General features: G+C 43.3%; 1 protein-coding gene across 4 annotated transcripts in view; it reads left to right on the top strand.

Annotated features, from left to right (window-relative positions):
* The window catches only part of trim3b (tripartite motif containing 3b), an 84,737-nt gene that overhangs the window by 35,546 nt on the left and 25,389 nt on the right, over positions 1 to 23,802 (top strand). For all 4 annotated transcript variants that reach the window (XM_045690236.1, XM_045690235.1, XM_045690234.1 and 1 more), the window contains exons 2-7: positions 4,983 to 5,164; positions 9,683 to 9,812; positions 10,767 to 10,877; positions 18,106 to 18,257; positions 21,942 to 22,122; positions 22,559 to 22,660. In XM_045690236.1, coding sequence (XP_045546192.1) covers positions 5,019 to 5,164; positions 9,683 to 9,812; positions 10,767 to 10,877; positions 18,106 to 18,257; positions 21,942 to 22,122; positions 22,559 to 22,660 — 822 coding nt within the window. In that variant the 5' untranslated portion in view covers positions 4,983 to 5,018. The remainder of the gene's footprint in view (positions 1 to 4,982; positions 5,165 to 9,682; positions 9,813 to 10,766; positions 10,878 to 18,105; positions 18,258 to 21,941; positions 22,123 to 22,558; positions 22,661 to 23,802) is intronic.

Here is a 23,802-nt window from a genome sequence, read left to right as displayed (position 1 = left end):
CACGACAAGAGAGACAACACAACACTACATAAAGAGAGACCTAAGACAACAGCATAGCAAGGCAGGAACACATGACAACACAGCATAGTAACAACACAACATGGTAGCAACACAACATAACAACAACATGGTAGCAACACAACATGTCAACAACATGGTAGCAACACAACATAACAACAACATGGTAGCAACACAACATGTCAACAACATGGTAGCATCACAACATGTCAACAACATGGTAGCAACACAACATAACAACAACATGGTAGCAAACACAACATGTCAACAACATGGTAGAACAACATAACAAAAAGGAGAAAAATAAAAAACATGGTAGCATCACAACATGTCAACAACATGGTAGAAACACAACATAACAACAACATGGTAGCATCACAACATGTCAACAACATGGTAGCAACACAACATAACAACAACATGGTAGCAACACAACATGGTAGCAGCACAACATAACAACAACATGGTAGCAACACAACATGGTAGCAGCACAACATAACAACAACATGGTAGCAACACAACATGGTAGCAACACAACATAACAACAACATGGTAGCAACACAACATAACAACAACATGGTAGCAACACAACATGGTAGCAGCACAACATAACAACAACATGGTAGAAACACAACATGGTAGAAACACAACATGGTAGAAACACAACATAACAACAACATGGTAGCAACACAACATGACACAACAACATGGTAGAAACACAACATGGTAGAAAGACAACATTAGCAACAACAACATGGTAGCAGCACAACATAACAACAACATGGTAGAAACACAACATGACAACAACATGGTAGCAACACAACATGACAACAACATGGTAGCAACACAACATGGTAGGAACACAACATGGTAGTGAGTAGTGGTGGGGCCTGTGGTTGTGAGTAGTGGTGGGGCCTGTGGTTGTGAGTAGTGGTGGGGCCTGTGGTTGTGAGTAGTGGTGGGGCCTGTGGTTGTGAGTAGTGGTGGGGCCTGTGGTTGTGAGTAGTGGTGGGGCCTGTGGTTGTGAGTAGTGGTGGGGCCTGTGGTTGTGAGTACCAGAGCCTATTCCAAGCCAGGACATATAAACTCAATAGTCTGTTGATCAACTAAATATTTAACAACAATTTGTCGTTTGCATGACATGACCTAATGCCAATTGTTCCAAATGATAAAATAAGGCCGTTGTTAACCAAGTTTCCAGTCAACCATTTTACGCGAGTAAAGTAGCATACTGTCGGATAAAACATTTCATGACAGGCTTAATGGAAACATTTTTGATAAACTTTCCAAATGTCAACAAAACAAAATATGCTAGACAAGGTGCGATCTTTTTGTGTCAGGGAACTCGGACCTGGGAACTCTCTGACTTCCGACTTCAGTGTGTTCAAAACAACTGGGAACTTGGACAAAAACGAGCTCCGACTGGGAAAAATCATTTTGAACAGTCATCCCAACTCAAAATTCCAACTTGGGAACTCGGGCCTCTTCCTAGAGATCCAACTTTCCGACCTAAAGATCACTGACATCATGATTTTACCTCGTATTTTTCCGAGTTCCTTGTTGTTTTCAACGTAGCATACAGTGGTTCCTCCTTTAAAAGTTGCTAGCTTACTCCGCGGGACTTAGAGGTAATGTGTGGTTTAGTACGGTACCCTGCATCACCACTTCATTGCTCCAGACCACCACAAGAGGGAGTTAGAGACCTGATTATGCTTTTGGGTCCTACTGTGTCTCTGACTGACAATGAATGGGCGACATAAACCTAAATAGAAACTGATAATTGTGCACGACTTTAGTATTACTTACTAACACTGTTGTTACAGTAAGGTTTTTATTATTTTATTTTGTTAGGATTATTTTGCTCTTACTGTAGGCCACTCCCGACCTGTCACATTGTACAGCGCCTGAGTGGCGTAACGGTCTAAGACACAGCATAGCAGTGCAAGCTGTGTTGCTACAGATGCTGGTTTGATACCAATGGCGACCTTGACTATAGGTTTTTGGTTATTCTCCCTCTAAAAACAGAAATAAACAATTCTACATTTACATTTTAGCAGACGCTCTTATCCAGAGCGACTTACAGTAGTGAATGCATACATTTCATACATTTTTCTCCGTACTGGTCCCCCACGGGAATCGAACCCACAACCCTGGCATTGCAAACACCATGCTCTACCAACTGAGCCACACGGGACACAGTAAATAACAAACTGCCTTAATTTACAACTTAGTAACAATGTCTCACCCCATGTTCAGGAATAGCCTTTTTCCTCGCTCATTTTATGTTATTTGAAAACAAAATAATCTGCAAAATGTAATTTTTTTTAAGCAAAGCAATTATTATTATTATTATCATTCATTTAGAATTATCTAAAAGCCAGTTGGATATTCTCACAGATATATTATTAACCCTGGTATTAGCAGGACAATATATATTGGTCATATTGGTCATGTCTCCTGAGTGGCGCACAATGGGATTGCCTTGCAGTTCTCCAGCTGTATCTACTGAGATAGCACAATGGGATTGCCTTGCAGTTCTCCAGCTGTATCCACTGAGATAGCACAATGGGACTGCCTTGCAGTTCCCCAGCTGTATCCACTGAAAGCGAGTGGGGTTCAAGGCACAAGGGAAGGGGGCACAGGATGGGCCGCAGAGCCGCGCACAGACGGACCTAGTCCATGGGGAAGAGGGAGGGGGTGGACCCCCACCCAGCCACACTGGCATTGCACTAATAATGGAGCTGACTAGGGAAACGTTCCCGCTGTTCTGTGGGTGGTGGGAGCTCCCATCTGATGTGTGAAATAGAGGGAGCACTGAAGGAGGAAGCCACAGCATTTGGATGTGTGTAATGATGAGTTCCAGGTGTGCGTAATGATGAGTTCCAGGTATGCGTAATGATGAGTTCCAGGTGGGCGTGATGATGAGTTCCAGGTGTGCATAATGACGAGTTCCAGGTGTGCGTAATGATGAGTTCCAGGTGTGCATAATGACGAGTTCCAGGTCTGCGTAATGATGAGTTCCAGGTGGGCATAATGATGAGTTCCAGGTGTGCGTGATGATGAGTTCCAGGTGTGCATAATGACGAGTTCCAGGTCTGCGTAATGATGAGTTCCAGGTGGGCATAATGATGAGTTCTGGGTGTGCGTGATGATGAGTTCTGGGTGTGCGTAATGATGAGTTCCGGGTGTGCGTAATGATGAGTTCCAGGTCTGCGTAATGATGAGTTCCGGGTATGCGTAATGATGAGTTCCGGGTGTGCGTAATGATGAGTTCCAGGTATGCGTAATGATGAGTTCCAGGTCTGCGTAATGATGAGTTCCAGGTGTGCGTAATGACGAGTTCCAGGTGTGCGTAATGACGAGTTCCAGGTGTGCATAATGACGAGTTCCAGGTCTGCGTAATGATGAGTTCCAGGTGTGCGTAATGATGAGTTCCGGGTGTGCGTAATGATGAGTTCCAGGTGTGCGTAATGATGAATACCAGGTGTGCGTAATGATGAGTTCCAGGTGTGCGTAATGATGAGTTCCGGGTGTGCGTAATGATGAGTTCCGGGTGTGCGTAATGATGAGTTCCAGGTGTGCGTAATGATGAATACCAGGTGTGCGTAATGATGAGTTCCGGGTGTGCGTAATGATGAATACCAGGTGTGCGTAATGATGAGTTCCAGGACCGGTGGTTAGTACTCTGGCGATGTCGTACGCCGGAGGGGAGGAGCAGATGTGACAGTTGGAAACAAATCTCCGGAAATAACTATATTTTTTAGCAGATTTCTTTTAATATTATCATGAGAACCTATCACCAATTGGATGGAAACCAAGCTATAGTCACTATAAAAGGTGAATGGGGGCGTTTTCCAAGCAGAGTTTTAATGTTCCTTCATTCATGCGCAGTTTTATGACAGGTCTGATTTACAATGGGAAACATCCTACACTATACAAAAGTATGTGGACACTCCTTCAAATTAGTGGATTTTGGCTATTTCAGCAACACCCATTGCTGACACGTGTATAAAATCGAGCACACAGCCATACAATGTCCATAGACCAACATTGGCAGTAGAATGGCCTTACTGAAGAGTTCAGTGACTTTCAACGTGGCACCGTCACAGGATGCTTTGTTAAAATTTTGCCCGGCTAGAGCTACCCCAGTCAACTGTAAGTGCTGTTATTGTGAAGTGGAAACGTCTAGGAGCAACAACGGCTCAGCCACGAAGTGGTAGGCCACACAAGCTCACAAAATGGTACCACCGAGTGCTGAAGCGCGTAGCGTGTAAAAATCATCTGTCCTCTATGGCAACACTCACTACCAAGTTCAAACTTGGTAGGTTACGTTCCATATTAAAATCAAATCAATCTTTATTTGTCACATGGGCCGAATACAACAAGTGTAGACCTTACCGTGAAATGCTTAGTTACAAGCCCTTAACCAACAGTGCAGTTCAAGAAGAGTTAAGAAAATATTTATCAAATAAACTAAAGTAAAAAAAGTATAAAAAGTAACACAATAACATGACAATTACGAGGCTATATACAGGGGGTACCGGTATCGAGTTAGTGTTAGCTGGTACTTGCTAAGTATTTACCAAGTGGTAATGTGGTAAAAATGGGTACTTTCTAGCACTGACATGAGCAATTCAACTGGTACCCACTTGGTACTAGACGGTAGTATACATAATACTGCTGGGTTGTCATGAATCCCCATGAAGAAAAAAAGAGTCTTAGGCCATTGTTATGTGACTTATATGCAACTCACAATTCACAACACTTGATTCTTTCTCTCTCTCTCTCTCTCTCTCTCTCTCTCTCTCTCCCCTATCTCCCCTCTATCTCTCTCCTCTCTCTCTCCTATCTCCCCCCCTCTCTCTCTCTCTCTCTCTCTAATAAACAATAAAAACATTTACAGTAAACATTACACTCCCAAAAGTTCAAAACGAATAAAGACATCTCTCTCTCCTTCTCTGCAGGTTAAGTGTAGTGGCGGTGGCTGGCTGTGTGTGTGAATGTCTGTTCCCATGGCGCAGCGGGAGACAGGCGGCACCAGTCCGGTGGTCCGGCAGATAGACAAACAGTTCCTGGTCTGCAGCATCTGTCTGGACCACTACCACAACCCTAAAGTCCTGCCCTGCCTGCACACCTTCTGTGAGAAGTAAGTCTACACTACACCCTAACCACTACTCATACACACTAACCACCCTAACCCCTAAACCCTACCCTACTAAATTACTTACCGTTAGCTCAAACTTAAATCAAATCAAATCGTATTGGTCACATACACATGGTTAGTAGATGTTAATGTGAGTGTAGCGAAATGCTTGTGCTTCTAGTTCTGACAGTGCAGTAATATCTAACAAGTAATCTAACAATTCCACAACAACTACCTAATACACACAAATCTAAGTAAAGGAATGGAATAAGAATATATACATATAAATATATGGATGAGCGATGACAGAGTGGCATAAGCAAGAGGCAGTAGATAAAATACATAAAACACAGTATATACATATGAGATGAGTAATGTAAGGTATGTGGCATTATTAAAGTCACTAGTGACCTGTTTATTAAAGTGGTCAGTGATTTCAAGTCTGTATGTTGACAGCAGCCTCTAATGTGTTAGTAATGGCTGTTTAACAGTCTGATGGCCTTGAGATAGAAGCTGTTTTTCAGTCTCTCGGTCCCAGCTTTGATGCACCTGTACTGACCTCGCCTTCTGGATGGTAGCAGGGTGAACAGGCAGTAGCTCGGGTGGTTGTTGTCCTTGATGATCTTTTTGGCTTTCCTGTGACATCGGGTGCTGTAGGTGTTCAGTGTGGTAATCACATATATAGATTCTAAAGGTTCTAAAAGGTTCTAAAGGTTCTAAAGCTTCTAGAGCTTCTAAAGGTTCTAAACCTTCTAAAGCTTCTAAACGTTCTAAAGCTTCAAAAGGTTCTAAAGCTTATAGAGCTTTTAAAGCTTCTAAAGGTTCTAACGCATCTAAAGCTTCTAAAGGTTCAAAAAGTTCTAGAGCTTATAGAGCTTCTAAAGGTTCTAAACCTTCTAAACGTTCTAAAGCTTCAAAAGGTTCTAAAGCTTCTAGAGCTTCGAAAGGTTTTAAAAGGTTCTAAAGGTTCTAACGCTTCTAAAGGTTCAAAACGTTTTAGAGCTTCTAAAGGTTTGAAAGCTTCTAAACATTCAAAATGTTCTAAAGCTTCTAAAGATTATAGAGCTTTTAAAGCATCTAAAGATTCTAAAGCTCCTAGAGCTTCTAAAGGTTCTAGAGCTTCTAAAGCTTCTAGAGCTTCTAGAGCTTCGAAAGGTTCTAAAATGTTCTAAAGCTTCTAAGGCTTCTAAAGGTTCTAAAAGGTTTTAAAAGGTTCTAGAGCTTATAGAGCTTCTAAAGGTTCTAAAAGTTCTAAAGCTTAGAGCTTTTAAAGCTTCTAAAGCTTCTAAAGGTTCTAAAGCTTCTAGAGCTTCTAAAGGTTCTAAAATGTTCTAAAGCTGGTGTCTGTAGCTGGTGTCTGTATGTGGTGTCTGTTGGGGGTGTCTGTAGGGGGTGTCTGTAGGGGGTGTCTGTAGCGGGTGTCTGTAGCGGGTGTCTGTATGTGGTGTCTGTATGTGGTGTCTGTAGGGGGTGTCTGTAGGGGGTGTCTGTAGGGAGTGTCTGTAGCGGGTGTCTGTAGGGGGGTGTCTGTTGGGGGTGTCTGTAGGGGGTGTCTGTAGGGAGTGTCTGTAGGGGGGTGTCTGTTGGGGGTGTTTGTTGGGGGTGTCTGTAGGGGGTGTCTGTAGCTGTATGTAGGTGTCTGTATCTGGTGTCTGTAGGGGGTGTCTGTAGCGGGTGTCTGTTGGGGGTGTCTGTTGGGGGTGTCTGTAGGGGGTGTCTGTAGCTGTATGTAGGTGTCTGTATCTGGTGTCTGTAGCTGGTGTCTGTAGCTGGTGTCTGTAGGGGGTGTCTGTAGGGGGTGTCAGTAGGGGGTGTCTGTATGTGGTGTCTGTAGGGGGTGTCAGTAGGGGGTGTCTGTATGTGGTGTCTGTAGGGGGTGTCTGTATGTAGGTGTCTGTATCTGGTGTCTGTAGCTGGTGTCTGTAGCGGGTGTCTGTAGCTGGTGTCTGTAGGGGGTGTCTGTAGGGGGTGTCTGGAGGGGGTGTCAGTAGGGGGTGTCTGTAGGGGGTGTCTGTAGCGGGTGTCTGTAGCGGGTGTCTGTATGTGATGTCTGTATGTGGTGTCTGTAGCAGGTGTCTGTAGCTGGTGTCTGTATGTGGTGTCTATAGGGGGTGTCTGTAGGGGGTGTCTGTATGTGGTGTCTGTATGTGGTGTCTGTAGCGGGTGTCTGTATGTGATGTCTGTATGTGGTGTCTGTAGCGGGTGTCTGTAGCTGGTGTCTGTATGTGGTGTCTGTAGCGGGTGTCTGTATGTGATGTCTGTATGTGGTGTCTGTAGTGGGTGTCTGTAGCTGGTGTCTGTATGTGGTGTCTGTAGGGGGTGTCTGTAGGGGGTGTCTGTATGTGGTGTCTGTAGCGGGTGTCTGTATCTGGTGTCTGTAGCTGTATGTAGGTGTCTGTATCTGGTGTCTGTATCTGGTGTCTGTAGCTGGTGTCTGTATCTGGTGTCTGTAGCTGTATGTAGGTGTCTGTAGCTGTATGTAGGTGTCTGTATCTGGTGTCTGTAGCTGGTGTCTGTAGCTGGTGTCTGTAGCTGGTGTCTGTATGTGATGTCTGTATGTGGTGTCTGTAGTGGGTGTCTGTAGCTGGTGTCTGTATGTGGTGTCTGTAGCGGGTGTCTGTATGTGATGTCTGTATGTGGTGTCTGTAGTGGGTGTCTGTAGCTGGTGTCTGTATGTGGTGTCTGTAGGGGGTGTCTGTAGGGGGTGTCTGTATGTGGTGTCTGTAGCGGGTGTCTGTATCTGGTGTCTGTAGCTGTATGTAGGTGTCTGTATCTGGTGTCTGTATCTGGTGTCTGTAGCTGGTGTCTGTATCTGGTGTCTGTAGCTGTATGTAGGTGTCTGTATCTGGTGTCTGTAGCTGGTGTCTGTAGCTGGTGTCTCTAGCTGGTGTCTGTCTGTATCTCAGACTGCAGATCTTAGGTGTTGTTGGGCAGATGTAGACCTCAGGATAAAAAGAGACAGGTGATGAAAGGGAGGAGAGCGAGAGAGTTAGAGAGAGAGAGAGATAAATAGGTGACAGAAGGAAAGAGAAAGAAGTACTGTCCCATGAAACACTCTCTCTTTCTCTCTCTCTCTCTCCCTTTCACCCACACTCTCTCTTTCTCTCTCTCTCTCTCCCTTTCACCCACACTCTCTCTTTCTCTCTCTCTCTCTCCCTTTCACCCACACTCTCTCTTTCTCTCTCTCTCTCTCCCTTTCACCCACACTCTCTCTTTCTCTCTCTCTCTCTCCCTTTCACCCACACTCTCTCTTCTCTCTCTCTCTCTCTCTCTCTCTCTCCCTTTCACCCACACTCTCTCTTTCTCTCTCTCTCTCTCTCTCCCTTTCACCCACACTCTCTCTTTCTCTCTCTCTCTCTCCCTTTCACCCACACTCTCTCTCTCTCTCTCTCTCTCTCTCTCTCTCTCTCTCTCTCTCCCTTTCACCCACACTCTCTCTTTCTCTCTCTCTCTCTCTCTCCCTTTCACCCACACTCTCTCTTTCTCTCTCTCTCTCTCTCTCCCTTTCTCTCTTTCTCTCTCTCTCTCTCCCTTTCACCCACACTCTCTCTTTCTCTCTCTCTCTCTCTCTCCCTTTCACCCACACTCTCTCTTTCTCTCTCTCTCTCTCCCTTTCACCCACACTCTCTCTTTCTCTCTCTCTCTCTCCCTCTCACCCACACTCTCTCTCTCTCTCTCTCTCTCTCCCTCTCACCCACACTCTCTCTCTCTCTCTCTCTCTCTCTCTCCCTTTCACCCACACTCTCTCTTTCTCTCTCTCTCTCTCCCTTTCACCCACACTCTCTCTTTCTCTCTCTCTCTCTCCCTTTCACCCACACTCTCTCTTTCTCTCTCTCTCTCTCCCTTTCACCCACACTCTCTCTTTCTCTCTCTCTCTCTCCCTTTCACCCACACTCTCTCTTTCTCTCTCTCTCTCTCCTTTCACCCACACTCTCTCTTTCTCTCTCTCTCTCTCCCTTTCACCCACACTCTCTCTCTCTCTCTCTCTCTCTCTCCCTATCACCCACACTCTCTCTTTCTCTCTCTCTCGCTTTCACCCACACTCTCTCTTTCTCTCTCTCTCTCTCACTTTCACCCACACTCTCTCTTTCTCTCTCTCTCTCTCCCTTTCACCCACACTCTCTCTTTCTCTCTCTCTCTCTCCCTTTCACCCACACTCTCTCTTTCTCTCTCTCTCTCTCCCTTTCACCCACACTCTCTCTTTCTCTCTCTCTCTCTCCCTTTCACCCACACTCTCTCTTTCTCTCTCTCTCTCTCCCTCTCACTCACTCTCTTTCACTCACTCTCTTTCTCATTCTCTCTCTCTCCCCCTCTTTCTCCCTCTCTGTCCTTCCCCTTCTTTCTCTCTCTCTCCCCCGTCTCCCCTATCTCTCTCTCTCTCTCTCTCCCCCTCTCACTCACTCTCTTTCACTCACTCTCTTTCTCATTCTCTCTCTCCCCCTCTTTCTCCCTCTCTGTCCTTCCCCTTCTTTCTCTCTCTCTCCCCCCGTCTCCCCTATCTCTCTCTCTCTCTCTCTTCAGCTGTTTACAGAACTACATCCCTCCAGAGTCTCTGACGTTGTCGTGTCCTGTGTGTCGACAGACGTCCATCCTACCAGAGAAAGGAGTATCCGCTCTACAGAACAACTTCTTCATCACTAACCTCATGGAGGTATGGCTTCTTTCGTTGTTGTGGTCAGAGGTAGAGCCTATCGATGGCTAACATGGTGTCACCTGTTGTAGTCTAAAGTTTGATTGCGGTGTGTTATGTTGTGGGTAGGTCATAGGCTGTGTACCAGTCTAGTTCAAGAAGTTTAATTATATATAAAACAGGTCTGGATTTCAGGCTAGTTTCCCATAGTGCACTACCTTTTGAGCAGAGCCATATATTAAGAGAGTTGGGACAGGTTTTTTTAGAACAGACGCCATGTTAGAGCTTTTATTCTTAATGTTGGTGATGTAACAAAACGGGCCACCTATGACATGACCAGCTGTAAACAAGCAACAAAAAAACAGAGCAGTGAATTTTACAGGCATTTTCATTGATTAGCATTCTGGGATAATGGCTGTCCATATCTTTAATGTGTTGTGGTGTGTGCTTTCATTGGACAGCTTTAGTCGCGCTAATGATCGGGGGGCTGAACATAGTTATATATAATTAGAAGACTGCAAAATGACCATAAGAAGCCCAAACAGATATAACATTTGACAAAAACACAATAATTTTAAACCTTGTGATAATATACAAATGTAAATGTGTCTCTCTACTACGAACAGATTTCTTAAATTAAAATCATTTGGAGCTGATTTCCTGGTATTTTTTACAGTCTTCTATGTCCAACAATAAAATAAATGAAAAATTATATATATTTTTTTTACTCAGAAAACTTTGGGGGCCACTATAAAACCACCCGCAGGCCGTCAGTTGAGGAATCCTGCTGTATAGTTTACTACCTTTGACAGGAGACATGTGCTGCTTCCACCTCGGTCTCTAGTCAAATGTATGTGTGTTCTGTATGGTGAATAGAGTCTCGTTTCAGACACAGCCTTTGTTATATTATATAATATATTGAGAAGTTTTAAATGCTGTCTCAATAAATGTTGATCTTGATTGTGTTGTGGTCAGGTCCTCCAGAGGGATCCAGAGTGTTCGAGGCTTGAAGCCTGTAGTGTCCTGGAGTCAGTTAATGCTGCTGCTGCAGGGAAACCCCTCTGTTGCCCCAACCACGAGGGCAAGGTAGGGTACTATTACCACTAATACCCCTCTACTACCCTCTACTACCCCTCTATTACCTCTAATACCCCTCTACTACCCTCCACTACCCCTCTATTACCACTAATACCCCTCTACTACCCTCTACTACCTCTAATACCGCTCTACTACACTCCACTACCACTAATACCCCTCTACTACCCTCTAGTACCTCTAATACCCCTCTACTACCCTCCATTACCTCTAATACCCCTCTACTACCCTCCACTACCACTAATAACCCTCTACTACCCGCTACTACCACTAATACCCCTCTACTACCACTAATAACCCTCTACTACCCCAACTACCTCAAATACCCCTCTACTACCCTCCACTACCCCTCTACTACCTCTAATACCACTCTACTGCCCGCTACTACCACTAATACCCCTCTACTACCCCATACGACCACTAATACCCCCCTACTACCACTAATACCCCTCTACTGCCCCTACGACCACTAATACCCCTTTACTACCCCAACTACCACTAATACCCCTCTACTACCCCCTACTACCACTAATACCCCTCTACTACCCCGTACTACCACTAATACCCCTCTACTGCCCCCTACTACCACTAATACCCCTCTACTGCCCCCTACTACCACTAATACCCCTCTACATTTACATCATTTAGCAGACGCTCTTATCCAGAGCGACCACTAATACCACTCTACTACCACTACTACCACTCTACTACCCCTACTACCACTAATACCCCTCTACTACCCCCTACTACCACAAATACCCCTCTACTACCCCTACTACCACTAATACCCCTCTAGTACCACTAATACCCCTCTACTACCACTAATACCACTCTACTTCCCCGTACAACCACTAGTACCCCTCTACTGCCCCGTACTACCACTAATACCCCTCTACTGCCCCCTACTACCACTAATACCCTCTACTACCCCCTACTACCACTAATACCCCTCTACTACCCCCTACTACCACCAATACCTCTCTACTACCACTAATACCCCTCTACTCCCACTAATACCACTCTACTGCCCCCTACTACTACTAATTCCACTCTACTACCACTAATACCCCTCTACTACCACTAATACCACTCTACTTCCCCGTACAACCACTAGTACCCCTCTACTGCCCCGTACTACCACTAATACCACTCTACTGCTCCTACTACCACTAATACCCCTCTACTGCCCCCTACTACCACTAATACCCTCTACTACCCCCTACTACCCCCTACTACTACTAATACCCCTCTACTACCCCCTACTACCATTAATACCCCTCTACTACCACTAATACCACTCTACTGCCCCCTACTACCACTAATACCACTCTACTACCACTAATACCACTCTACTGCTCCTACTATCACTAATACCCCTCTACTGCCCCCTACTACCACTAATACCCTCTACTACCCCCTACTACCACTAATACCCCTCTAGTACCACTAATACCCCTCTACTACCACTAATACCACTCTACTGCCCCCTACTACCACTAATACCACTCTACTACCACTAATACCACTCTACTGCTCCTACTACCACTAATACCACTCTACTGCTCCTACTACCACTAATACCCCTCTACTACCACTAATACCCCTCTACTACCACTAATACCCCTCTACTACCCCCTACTACCACTAATACCCCTAATACCCCTCTACTACCCCCTACAACCACTAATACCCCTCTACTGCCCCTTATACCACAAATACCACTCTACTGCCCCTACTACCATTAATACCCCTATACTACCACTAATACCCCTCTACTACCTCTAATACCCCTCTACTACCCCCTACTACCACTTATACCCCTCTACTACCCCCTACTACTAATATTGTTATTGATCAATAATGACAAACCTCCTGGCATTGACAACTTAGATGGAAAGCTGCTGAGGATGGTATCTGACTCTATAGCCACTCCTATCTGTTATATATTTAATCTGTGCCTCGAGAAAAGTATTTGTCCTCTTGCCTGGAGGGAAGCCAAAGTCATTATGCTACCCAAGAGTGGTAAAGTGGCCTTTACTTGTTCTAACAGCAGACCTATCAGCTTGCTGCCAGCTCTTAGCAAACTGTTCGGGGAAAAAAATGTTTTACCTAATGCAATGACATTTCTCTGTAAACAAATGAACAACAGACTTTCAGCATGCTTATAGGGAAGAGCACTCAACATGTACTACACTGACACATGACATGATTGGTTGAAAGACATTGATGATAAGAAGATTGTGGGAGCTGTACTGTTAGATTTCAGTGCAGCCTTTGATATTATTGACCATAACCTGTTGTTGAGAAACGTATGTGTTATGGCTTTTCAACCTCGGCCATATCGTGGATTCATAGCTCTCTATCTAATAGAACTCAGAGGGTTTTCTTTAATGGAAGCTTCTCTATTGTCAAACATGTAAAGTGTGGTGTACCGCAGGGCAGCTCTCTAGGCCTTCTACTCTTTTCTATTTTTACCAATGACCTGCCACTGGCATTAAACAAAGCATGTGTGTCCATGCATGCTGATGACTCAACCATATATACATCAGCAACCACAGCTAATGAAGTCACTGAAACCCTTAACAAAGAGTTGCAGTCAGTTTTGGAGTGGGTGGTCAGTAATAAACTGGTCCTGAACATCTCTAAAACTAAGAGCATTGTATTTGGTACAAATAATTTCTTAAGTTCTAGACCTCAGCTGAATCTGGTAATGAATGGTGTGGCTGTTGAACAAGTTGAAGAGACTAAATTACTTGGCGTTACCTTAGATGGTAAACTGTCATGGTCAAAAAATATACAGTTGAAGTCAGAAGTTAACATACACTTAGGTTGGAGTCATTAAAACTTGGTTTTCAACCACTCCACACATTTCTTGTTAACAAACTATAGTTTTGGCAAGTCGGTTAGGACATCTACTTTGTGCATGACACAAGTAATTTTTCCAACAATTGTTTACAGACAGATTATTTCACTTATAATTCACTGTATCACAATTCCAGTGGGTCAGAAGTTTACATACACTAAGTTGACTGTGCCTTTAAACAGCTTGGAAAATTCCAGAAAATGATGTCATGTCTTTAGAAACTTCTGATAGGCTAACTGACATAATTTGAGTCAATTGGAGGTGTACCTGTGGATGTATTTCAAGGCCTACCTTCAAACTCAGTGGCTCTTTGCTTGACATCATGGGAAAATCAAAAGAAATCAGCCAAGACCTCACAAAAAGTCTGGTTCATCCTTGGGAGCAATTTCCAAACGCCTGAAGGTACCACGTTCATCTGTACAAACAATAGTACGCAAGTATAAACACCATGGGACCACGCAACCGTCATACCACTCAGGAAGGAGACGCGTTCTATCTCCTAGAGATTAACGTACTTTGGTGCGAAAAGTACAAATCAATCTCAGAACAACAGCAAAGGACCTTGTGAAGATGCTGGATGAAACAGGTACAAAAGTATCTATACCACAGTAAAACTAGTCCTATATCGACATAGGCAAGGAAGAAGCCACTGCTCCAAAACCGCCATAAAAAAGCGAGACTTTGGTTTGCAACTGCACATGGGGACAAAGACTGTACTTTTTGGAGAAATGTCCTCTGGTCTGATGAAACAAAAATAGAACTGTTTGGCCATAATGACCATTGTTATGTTTGGAGGAAAAAGGGGGAAGCTTGCAAGCCGAAGAACACCATCCCAACCGTGAAGCACGGGGGTGGCAGCATCATGTTGTGTGGGTGCTTTGCTGCAGGAGGGACTGGTGCACTTCACAAAATAGATGGCATCATGACGAAGGAAAATTACGTGGATATATTGAAGCAACATCTCAAGACATCAGTCAGGAAGTTAAAGCTTGGTCGCAAATGGGTCTTCCAAATGGACAATGACCCCAAGCATACTTCCAAAGTTGTGGCAAAATGGCTTAAGGACAACAAAGTCAAGGTATTGGACTGGCCATCACAAAGCCCTGACCTCATCCTATAGAAAATCTATGGGCAGAACTGAAAAAGCGTGTGCGAGCAAGGAGGCCTACAAACCTGACTCAGTTACACCAGCTCTGTCAGGAGGAATGGGACAAAATTCACCCAACTTATTGTGGGAAGCTTGTGGAAGGCTACCCGAAACATTTGACCCAAGTTAAACAATTTAAAGGCTATGCTACCAAATATTAACTGAGTGTATGTACACTTCTGACCCACTGGGAATGTGATGAAAGAAATAAAAGCTGAAATAAATCATTCTCTCTACCGTTATACTGACATTTCACATTCTTCAAGTGAAGTGGTGATCCTAACTGACCTAAAACAGGGAATTGTTACTAGGATTAAATGTCAGGAATTGTTAAAAACTGAGTTTAAATGTAGTTGGCTAAGGTGTATGTAAACTTCCGACTTCAACTGTAGATTCAATGGTTGTAAAGATGGGGAGAGGTCTATCCGTAATAAAGACATGCTCTGCTTTTTGACTCCACACTCCAAAAAGCAAGTCCCGCAGGCTCTAGTTTTGTCTTATCTTGATTATTGTCCAGTCGTGTGGTTGAGTGCTGCAAGGAAGGACCTAGTTAAGCTGCTGCTGGCCCAGAACAGAGCGGAACGTCTTGCTCTTTGCTGTTATCAGAGGGCTAACATCAATACTATGCATACCAGTCTCTCTTGGCTAAGAGTTGATGAGAGACTGACTGCACGTCTTCATTAATGTGTTTTAAATTGTTTGCATAGTCAACTTACACACAGCTCTGACACACACACACACCCCACCAGATATGAAACCAGGGGTCTTTTCAAAGTCCCAAAATCCAGAACAAATTCCAGAAAGTGTACAGTATTATATAGAGCCATTAGTGCAATGAACTCCCTTCCATCTCATATTGCTCAAATAAACAGCAAACCTGGTTTAAAAAAACAGATAAAGCAACACCTCACGGCACAACACCTCTCCCCTATTTGATCTAGATAGATTGTGTCTATGTATTGATATGTAGGCTACGTGGCCTTTTGTAAATTGCTGTAGTTCTATATTATGTATTATGTTTCATGTTTTGTGCGGACCGCAGGAAGAGTAGCTGCTGCTTTTGCAACAAATAAAATACCAAATACTACCACTAATACCCCTCTACTACCCCCTACAACCACTGATACCCCTCTACGCTCTACTACACCTAGATGTCCTACTACCACTAATACCCCTATACTGCCCCTACTACCACTAATACCCCCCTACTGCCCCTACTACCACTAATACCCCTCTACTACCACTAATACCCCTCTACGCTCTACTACACCTACATGTCCTACTACCACTAATACCCCTCTACTGCCCCCTATTACCACTAATAGCCCCTCTACTACCCCCTACTACCATTAATACCACTAATACCCCTCTACTTCCACTAATATCCCTCTACTACCCCCTTATACCACTAATACCCCTCTACTACCCCCTACTACAACTAATACCACTCTACTACCCCATCTACCCTTCTGAAACACCCTCTACATCCCCTTATTGCCCCTCTGCTGCCCCAACCATCAGGACAATGTACATTATATTACCCCCTGCCACCCCATCTCCCCCTGACCCTACTGCCCCGCTGGTGAGCCATGGTGAATGCATCTTGGGGTCACAAGGCAAGATAACTGACTCAAAAACTTGATTTTGTTTTACTTGTTGAATCATGTAGTAACACTTTATTGAAGGCATCCAGGTATGATGTATTATGATGCAGGTATAATGCATTATGATGCAGGTATAACGTATTATAATGTATTATCATGATGAGTATGTCTGACCCCAGTATAATGTCTTAAAGGTTCCACACAGTCAAAATCATGTCTTCCATGATTGGAAGTGGGACCTGTAAAATATTATACTGGAACTTTTGATGACATTTGGATGAAACCATATCCTTGTACTATGACCAAACTACACTGATAAAGTTTGATCATAAAGTTACTCGTCCCCTACCCAAACACTTGAATTAAGGAGGCGCGATTATTAAGGACATTTTGTGACTTCACAAAATGCTTCTCATTTTAACACACTTATTCTCGTACCTAATTTAAAGGTGCACTATGCAGAAATCACTCTGACGTTTCCTGGTTACTAAAATTCTTATAGATCGTCTAATTTTAGATCATGTTACAAACAAGCAAGTGTAGTGTAGAGAATCATTATACCATCTAAACTGCTGTAAAATATATTTTCCATGAGCAAAACTATTGTATTTTCAGCTGTTTGAAGCCAGTGAATAAAACCGAAAGTAAAACACGCAAAAATGAAACTTAGTTACAGATTTCTTGATTTATCTTAGATGAATTTGGACTATTTTGAGGAAGTGTATACTGGCTATGTTGTTGCTACGGCGTCTCAAGAGGGACAAAGTGTAATATTTCCTTTTTTTCTCATTTTCCAAACAAAGGTTTTTTAAGTGGGTATGCGAGGCACAGACATTTGCTCGGCCTGCTAGGAGCAAATCAAACCTAGTATGCGGGCGTCTTTAGGGAAAGATTCTTATAGGTTTCCTCTTTCATCTATGTCTGGGGTTAGCTAGTTACTTGCTAGAAAGGTCTTCAGCCAGTATGGAACACAAGCAGGGGAAGGGTTGCCCAAAACTCAGACGCAGTTGTGATGTCATTACATCAAGAGACATGCCGAACAGAAGATTCATGCAAACTTCTTCTCATGATTGACAGTCATGCTATATGAACCAAAAAATTGTCTGTTAGTCAGCATATTTAATGTATGAAGTGTACCCACACTTCTCCCTGTCCATTTTCAACAAAAATTATCCAAGATGAACTAGCTAGCTTGCTTGATAAAACGTTGCTGACAATTCACAAATAATTTGTGAAACCATGACAGGATTGGATGTTGCATGCGTTGTTTGAGTTTCTTTGCGTAAAAGCCAATTTGTTTGAGACGCAACACTGCTCACTGCGTCCATGTTGTTTGACGTAGGCATTTTCAAAGAACCGTTAGTCAAGGTGAGTTCTCCGCACCACTCATCGTCTGTCTTTTCAGACTTCCTGGTAGTTTGACATGAGAGAAAAAAAAGTAATTTGCTCAAATTCAGAGCATTTTTCTAGCGGAAACCAAAATGTTATTGGTGATGTTTTGGTAGTTGAAAAGGCTATTTTACATGGGAATCAGAATGACTGTTCAGGACCACTTAAAGTGCTTGGGACACAATGGTGCAATGTGGTGTTTGTCTCCCCCTGCAGGTGATGGAGTTCTACTGCGAGTCATGTGAGACCGCCATGTGTCTGGAGTGTACAAAGGGAGAGCACAGAGAGCATGTGACCGTGCCTCTGAGGGATGTCCTGGAGCAGCACAAAACACAACTAAAGACACAGCTAGACGCTATACGCAATAGGTACGCTCACTCTAACCCTGACCCTCAACTATATATATGAGATTTGGAGAACACATTGGGAGGGATCTTAGACCATTCCTCCATACAGAATCTTTACAGATCCTTGATATCCTTCATCTGTGCTCATGGACTGGCCCTCTTCCATTCAAATCACAGGTTTTCAAATGGGGTTCAAGTCCAGAGACAGACGGCCATTGCAAAATCTTGATTTTGTGGCCTATTAACCAATTTCTTTGTGGATTTTTATGTGTTCTTGGGATTATAGTCTTGCTGGAAGATCCACTTGTGGCCAAGTGTCAGCCTCCTGGCAGGTGCAACCAGGTTAATGTTTGAATTGGGTTTTTTATTTTTTATTTAACTATACAAGTTAAGAACACATTCTTATTTACAATAACTGCCTACCCCAGGCCAAACCCAGATGTCCTGCTATTACTGGGTCAAATTCATGGCCTTTCTAGGGAGTTTTTCCTAGCCACCGTGCTTCTTTTACATGCTTTGCTTGCTGTTTGGGGTTTTAGGCTGGGTTTCTGTACAGCACTTTGAGATATCAGCTGATGTACGAAGGGCTATATAAATAAATTTGATTTGATGATCCATTGCAACCAGTCTTCCCACAGAAATACTGTTATTAATTTTACCTTTATTTTACCAGGCAAGTCAGTTAAGAATAAATTCTTATTTTCAATGACGGCCTATCAGGGAACAGTGGGTTAACTTGTTCAGGGGTAGAACAACAGATTTGTACCTTGTCAGCTCGGGGATTTGAACTTGCAACCTTTCAGTTACTAGTCCAACACTCTAACCACTAGGCTACCTGCCACCCCTAATCTGCTTGCTCTGCCCTCATATTTAGACTCACATTGAAATGTTGTACCATTTTATTTTTAGGACAACCAGGGCTAAACGTGGAATACACAATCATTTCACATAAACAGCTGCATCCATGAGATGTATTGTTCGAGAGCTTGGGACTATAAGGGTCTGTCTGCATTTTTGTCAAAATGTTGTTATTGACATAGCTGTCACGGGTGTCGTAAGAACGGGACCAAGGCGCAGCGTGTGTAGAGTTTCACATCTTTATTCCAAAGTGAAACTGAGCAAAACAAAATATATCAATAAACGAACAACAAAACGTGACTACGTGGTGCACAAACACAAAACAATATCCCACAAACACAGGTGGGAAAAATAGCTACCTAAATATGATCCCCAATTAGAGGCAACGATTACCAACTGCCTCTAATTGGGACCTAAACCAAAACACCAACATAGAAATGTTAAACTAGATCACCCCCTCGTCACACCCTGACCTAGTACACCATAGAGAAACAAGGGCTCTCTATATGGTCAGGGCGTGACAATAGCCTTGTTTTGTCCCATGTTCTCTACCTATATAGTACTCTAAATACCCCCAATTCATGTGGTTAAGTTGAAAAGAATACAAGATTTAAAAAATTGCTGACACCATTCAAACCAAGGAGGGTTCGGAACTTTAACAAAAAACAGTTCTCAGATTCATTATCTTACCATTGGACTTTTAACTAGGGCCCCAGAACCAGAGGAAGAAAAATAGCCCCATATCATGAATGATCCACCACCATATTTTACAGTAGGTATGAGGTCCTTTTCTGCATATGCTTCTGTTTTCCTATTCCAAACCCTCTACTGGTGTGCATGGCCAAAGAGCTCCATTTTCATATCATCTGACCACAGCAACGACTCCAATCCAAGTGCCAATTCTGTTTTTCAAACTCAAGGTGGTGCTATGGTTAGATGTGATGTCACATGGTCACATGACCATTGCAGGCCAACACCATTCACTGGCGTATGCAGGCCTAAGTAATACAAGGAGCTGACCATTTTGTGACTCAAAACATTCACGTACTAACCTTAACTCTAACTCTAACCTTAACTCTGACCCTAGCCTTAACTCTGACTCTAACCTTAACTCTGACTCTAACCTTAACTCTGACCCTAACCTTAACTCTGACTCTAAACTTAACTCTGACCTTAACCTTAACTCTGACCCTAGCCTTAACTCTGACTCTAACCTTAACTCTGACTCTAATCTTAACTCTGACTCTAACCTTAACTCTGACTCTAACCTTAACTCTGACCTTAACCTTAACTCTGACTCTAACCTTAACTCTGACTCTAAACTTAACTCTGACTCTAACCTTAACTCTGACCCTAACCTTAACTCTGACTCTAAACGTAACTCTGACTCTAACCTTAACTCTGACCCTAACCTTAACTCTGACCCTAACCTTAACTCTGACTCTAACCTTAACTCTGACTCTAACCTTAACTCTGACTCTAACCTTAACTCTGACCCTAACCTTAACTCTGACTCTAACCTTAACTCTGACCCTAGCCTTAACTCTGACTCTAACCTTAACTCTGACCTTAATCTTAACTCTGACTCTAACCTTAACTCTGACTCTAAACTTAACTCTGACTCTAACCTTAACTCTGACTCTAACCTTAACTCTGACTCTAACCTTAACTCTGACTCTAATCTTAACTCTGACCCTAGCCTTAACTCTGACTCTAACCTTAACTCTGACATTAACTCTGATATAGCTATATGCTCAGATAAACCTATATACTATATACTCAGATATACCAATATACTATATACTCAGATATAGCTAAATACTATATACTCAGATATAGCTATATACTCAGATATACCTATATACTATATACTCAGATATAGCTATATGCTCAGATATACCTATATACTATATACTCAGATATAGCTATATACTCAGATATACCTATATACTATATATTCAGATATACCTATATACTCAGATAAACCTATATACTCAGATATACCTATATACTATATACTCAGATATACCTATATACTATATACTCAGATATAACTATATACTCAGATATACCTATATACTATATACTCAGATATACCTATATACTCAGATATACCTGCATACTATATACTTAGATATACCTATATACTCAGATATACCTATATGCTCAGATATACCTATATACTCAGATATACCTATATACTCAGATATACCTATATACTCAGATATACCTATATTCTCAGATATACCTATAAACTATATATTCAGATATACCTATATACGCAGATATACCTATAAACTATATTCTCAGATATACCTTTATACTATATACTCAGATATACTCAGATATACTCAGATATACCTATATACTCAGATATACCTATATACTCAGATATACCTATATACTCAGATATACCTATATAATCAGATATACCAATATGATCAGATATACCTATATACTATATACTCAGTTGAGGGCTGTGTCTTTACTAGCCATCAAACTCTTGCTTCATCATTTCCTCCATTCCTCACCTTCCTATCAAAGCTGGAGGAGGTCAGAAGAAGGAACATTGGATTCTCTCCTGCAATACACTGCAATCTCTCTCCTCCTCCCCCCTTCTCTTTCCTCTCCTCCTCTCTCCTCCTCCCTCTTCTCTTTCCTCTCCTCCTCTCTCCTCCTCCCCCCTTCTCTTTCCTCCTCCTCCTCTCTCCTCCTCCCCCCTTCTCTTTCCTCCTCCTCCTCTCTCCTCCTCCCTCCTCTCTCTCCTCCTCCTCCTCCTCCCTCTGCTTTCCCTCCTTTCTATTTTCTCCTCCACCCTCCTCCTCCCTCCTCTCTCCCTCCCTTTAGACTGCCCCAGCTAACAGCAGCTATAGAGCTGGTAGGGGAGATCTCCAAGCAGCTGACAGACAGGAAGAACGAGGCGGTGACTGAGATCAGCAGTACCTTCGAGGAGCTGGAGAGGGCGCTACAGCTCAGGAAGACAGCCCTCATCAATGACCTGGAGAACATATACGGCGCCAAGCAGAAGGTCCGACACACCTCTTAAAGCTAGACACACCCTCTCTGGGCCAGACACACCCACTATGGGTCAGACACACCCCCTTTAGGCTAGACACACCCCTTAAAGCTAGACACACACCCTTCCTTTAGATCGTTTTTTTGGGCTTGACTATCTGTGTTTACATGTATAAATCCGTTATTCTATGCATTTCTATGGACTGAGAGCAGTAAGGCCAACTTCAAACCTCTCCTCCCTGTCTCTATCTCTACATCCTCTCTCCTTCCTGTCTCTAACCATCTCTCCCTCCTCTCTCCTCCCTGTCTCTAGCCATCTCTCCATCGTCTCTCCTCCCTGTCTCTAGCCATCTCTCCATCGTCTCTCCTCCCTGTCTCTAACCATCTCTCCATCGTCTCTCCTCCCTGTCTCTAACCATCTCTCCATCCTCTCTCCTCCCCGTGTCCAGGTGCTCCAGGCCCAGCTCTCCACTCTCCTCCAGGGGAAGGACCACATCCAGAGCAGCTGTAGTTTTACTGAACAGGCCCTGAGCCACGGCAGTGCCACAGAGGTTAGTGGACTGGTTAACCATTACTAGGCCCTGAGCCACAGCAGTGCCACAGAGGTTAGTGGACTGGTTAACCATTACTAGGCCCTGAGCCACAGCAGTGCCACAGAGGTTAGTGGACTGGTTAACCATTACTAGGCCCTGAGCCACGGCAGTGCCACAGAGGTTAGTGGACTGGTTAACCATTACTAGGCCCTGAGCCACGGCAGTGACACAGAGGTTAGTGGACTGGTTAACCATTAACTCCATGACTTTGCTCTTACAGAGCAATAACTATCATATTACATGTTATTACAAATGTATTGCTCAAGTATTTAGTATTATTACACCGGTATAAGCACAACTTTACGCCTTAAATGGTACCTGGTTGTACATATAAAGTCATAATACCATTGTTAAAACAGCACTACTTTACACTGTTGCGGGCTAAACACAGTAAAGTCCAAGGATGCATCCCAAATAGCTCCCTATTCCCTGTATAAAGTAGTGCACTGTATACTCCCTAGTGGCACAGCGGTCTAAGGCACTGCATCTCAGTACTTGAGGCGTCACTACAGAAACCACCCTGGTTCGAATCCAGGCTGTATCACAACCCATAGCGCAGCTCACAATTGGCCCAGCGTCGTCCAGGTTTGGCCGGTGTAGGCCGTCATTCTAAATAAGAATTTGTTCTTAACTGACTTGCCTAGTTAAAAAAAGAACATTTTCTGAAGGTTCTATATAGAACCACAATCAGAAGGTTCTAAATGGAACCTGTATGGTTCTATAAAGAACTAATTTAAAAAAAGGTTCTATATAATACAAAAAAAGGGTTAGAGTTTCTGCTATGGTTACAACCCTTTTGGGGGCTATTTAGAACCATGTTGTATGGTTCTATAAAGAACCTTTATGGAGAATGGTTCTATAAAGAACCTTTCTCAGTCCTAAAGGTTCTTTATAGATCCTTTTGAAGAACCATACAGGGTATTTTATTCTGGTCAGCCATATTATATTGTTACAATTTCTTAGCTGTTATTACTGTTTTAAAGGGAAACCACTTAAACATTATATTTTGGTATGTTTTTCATTAGTCAAATGTTGATAGACCCAACATGTTTTGCATGTCAGCAGTCAAGTGTTACCTGCCACATCATCGTGATGATGTA

Source organism: Salmo salar, chromosome ssa11, assembly GCF_905237065.1.
Source record: "Salmo salar chromosome ssa11, Ssal_v3.1, whole genome shotgun sequence".
NCBI classification, from domain to species: domain Eukaryota; kingdom Metazoa; phylum Chordata; class Actinopteri; order Salmoniformes; family Salmonidae; genus Salmo; species Salmo salar.
Note: the sequence above shows the minus strand (reverse complement) of the source record. Positions and strands in the feature narration are given on the sequence as shown.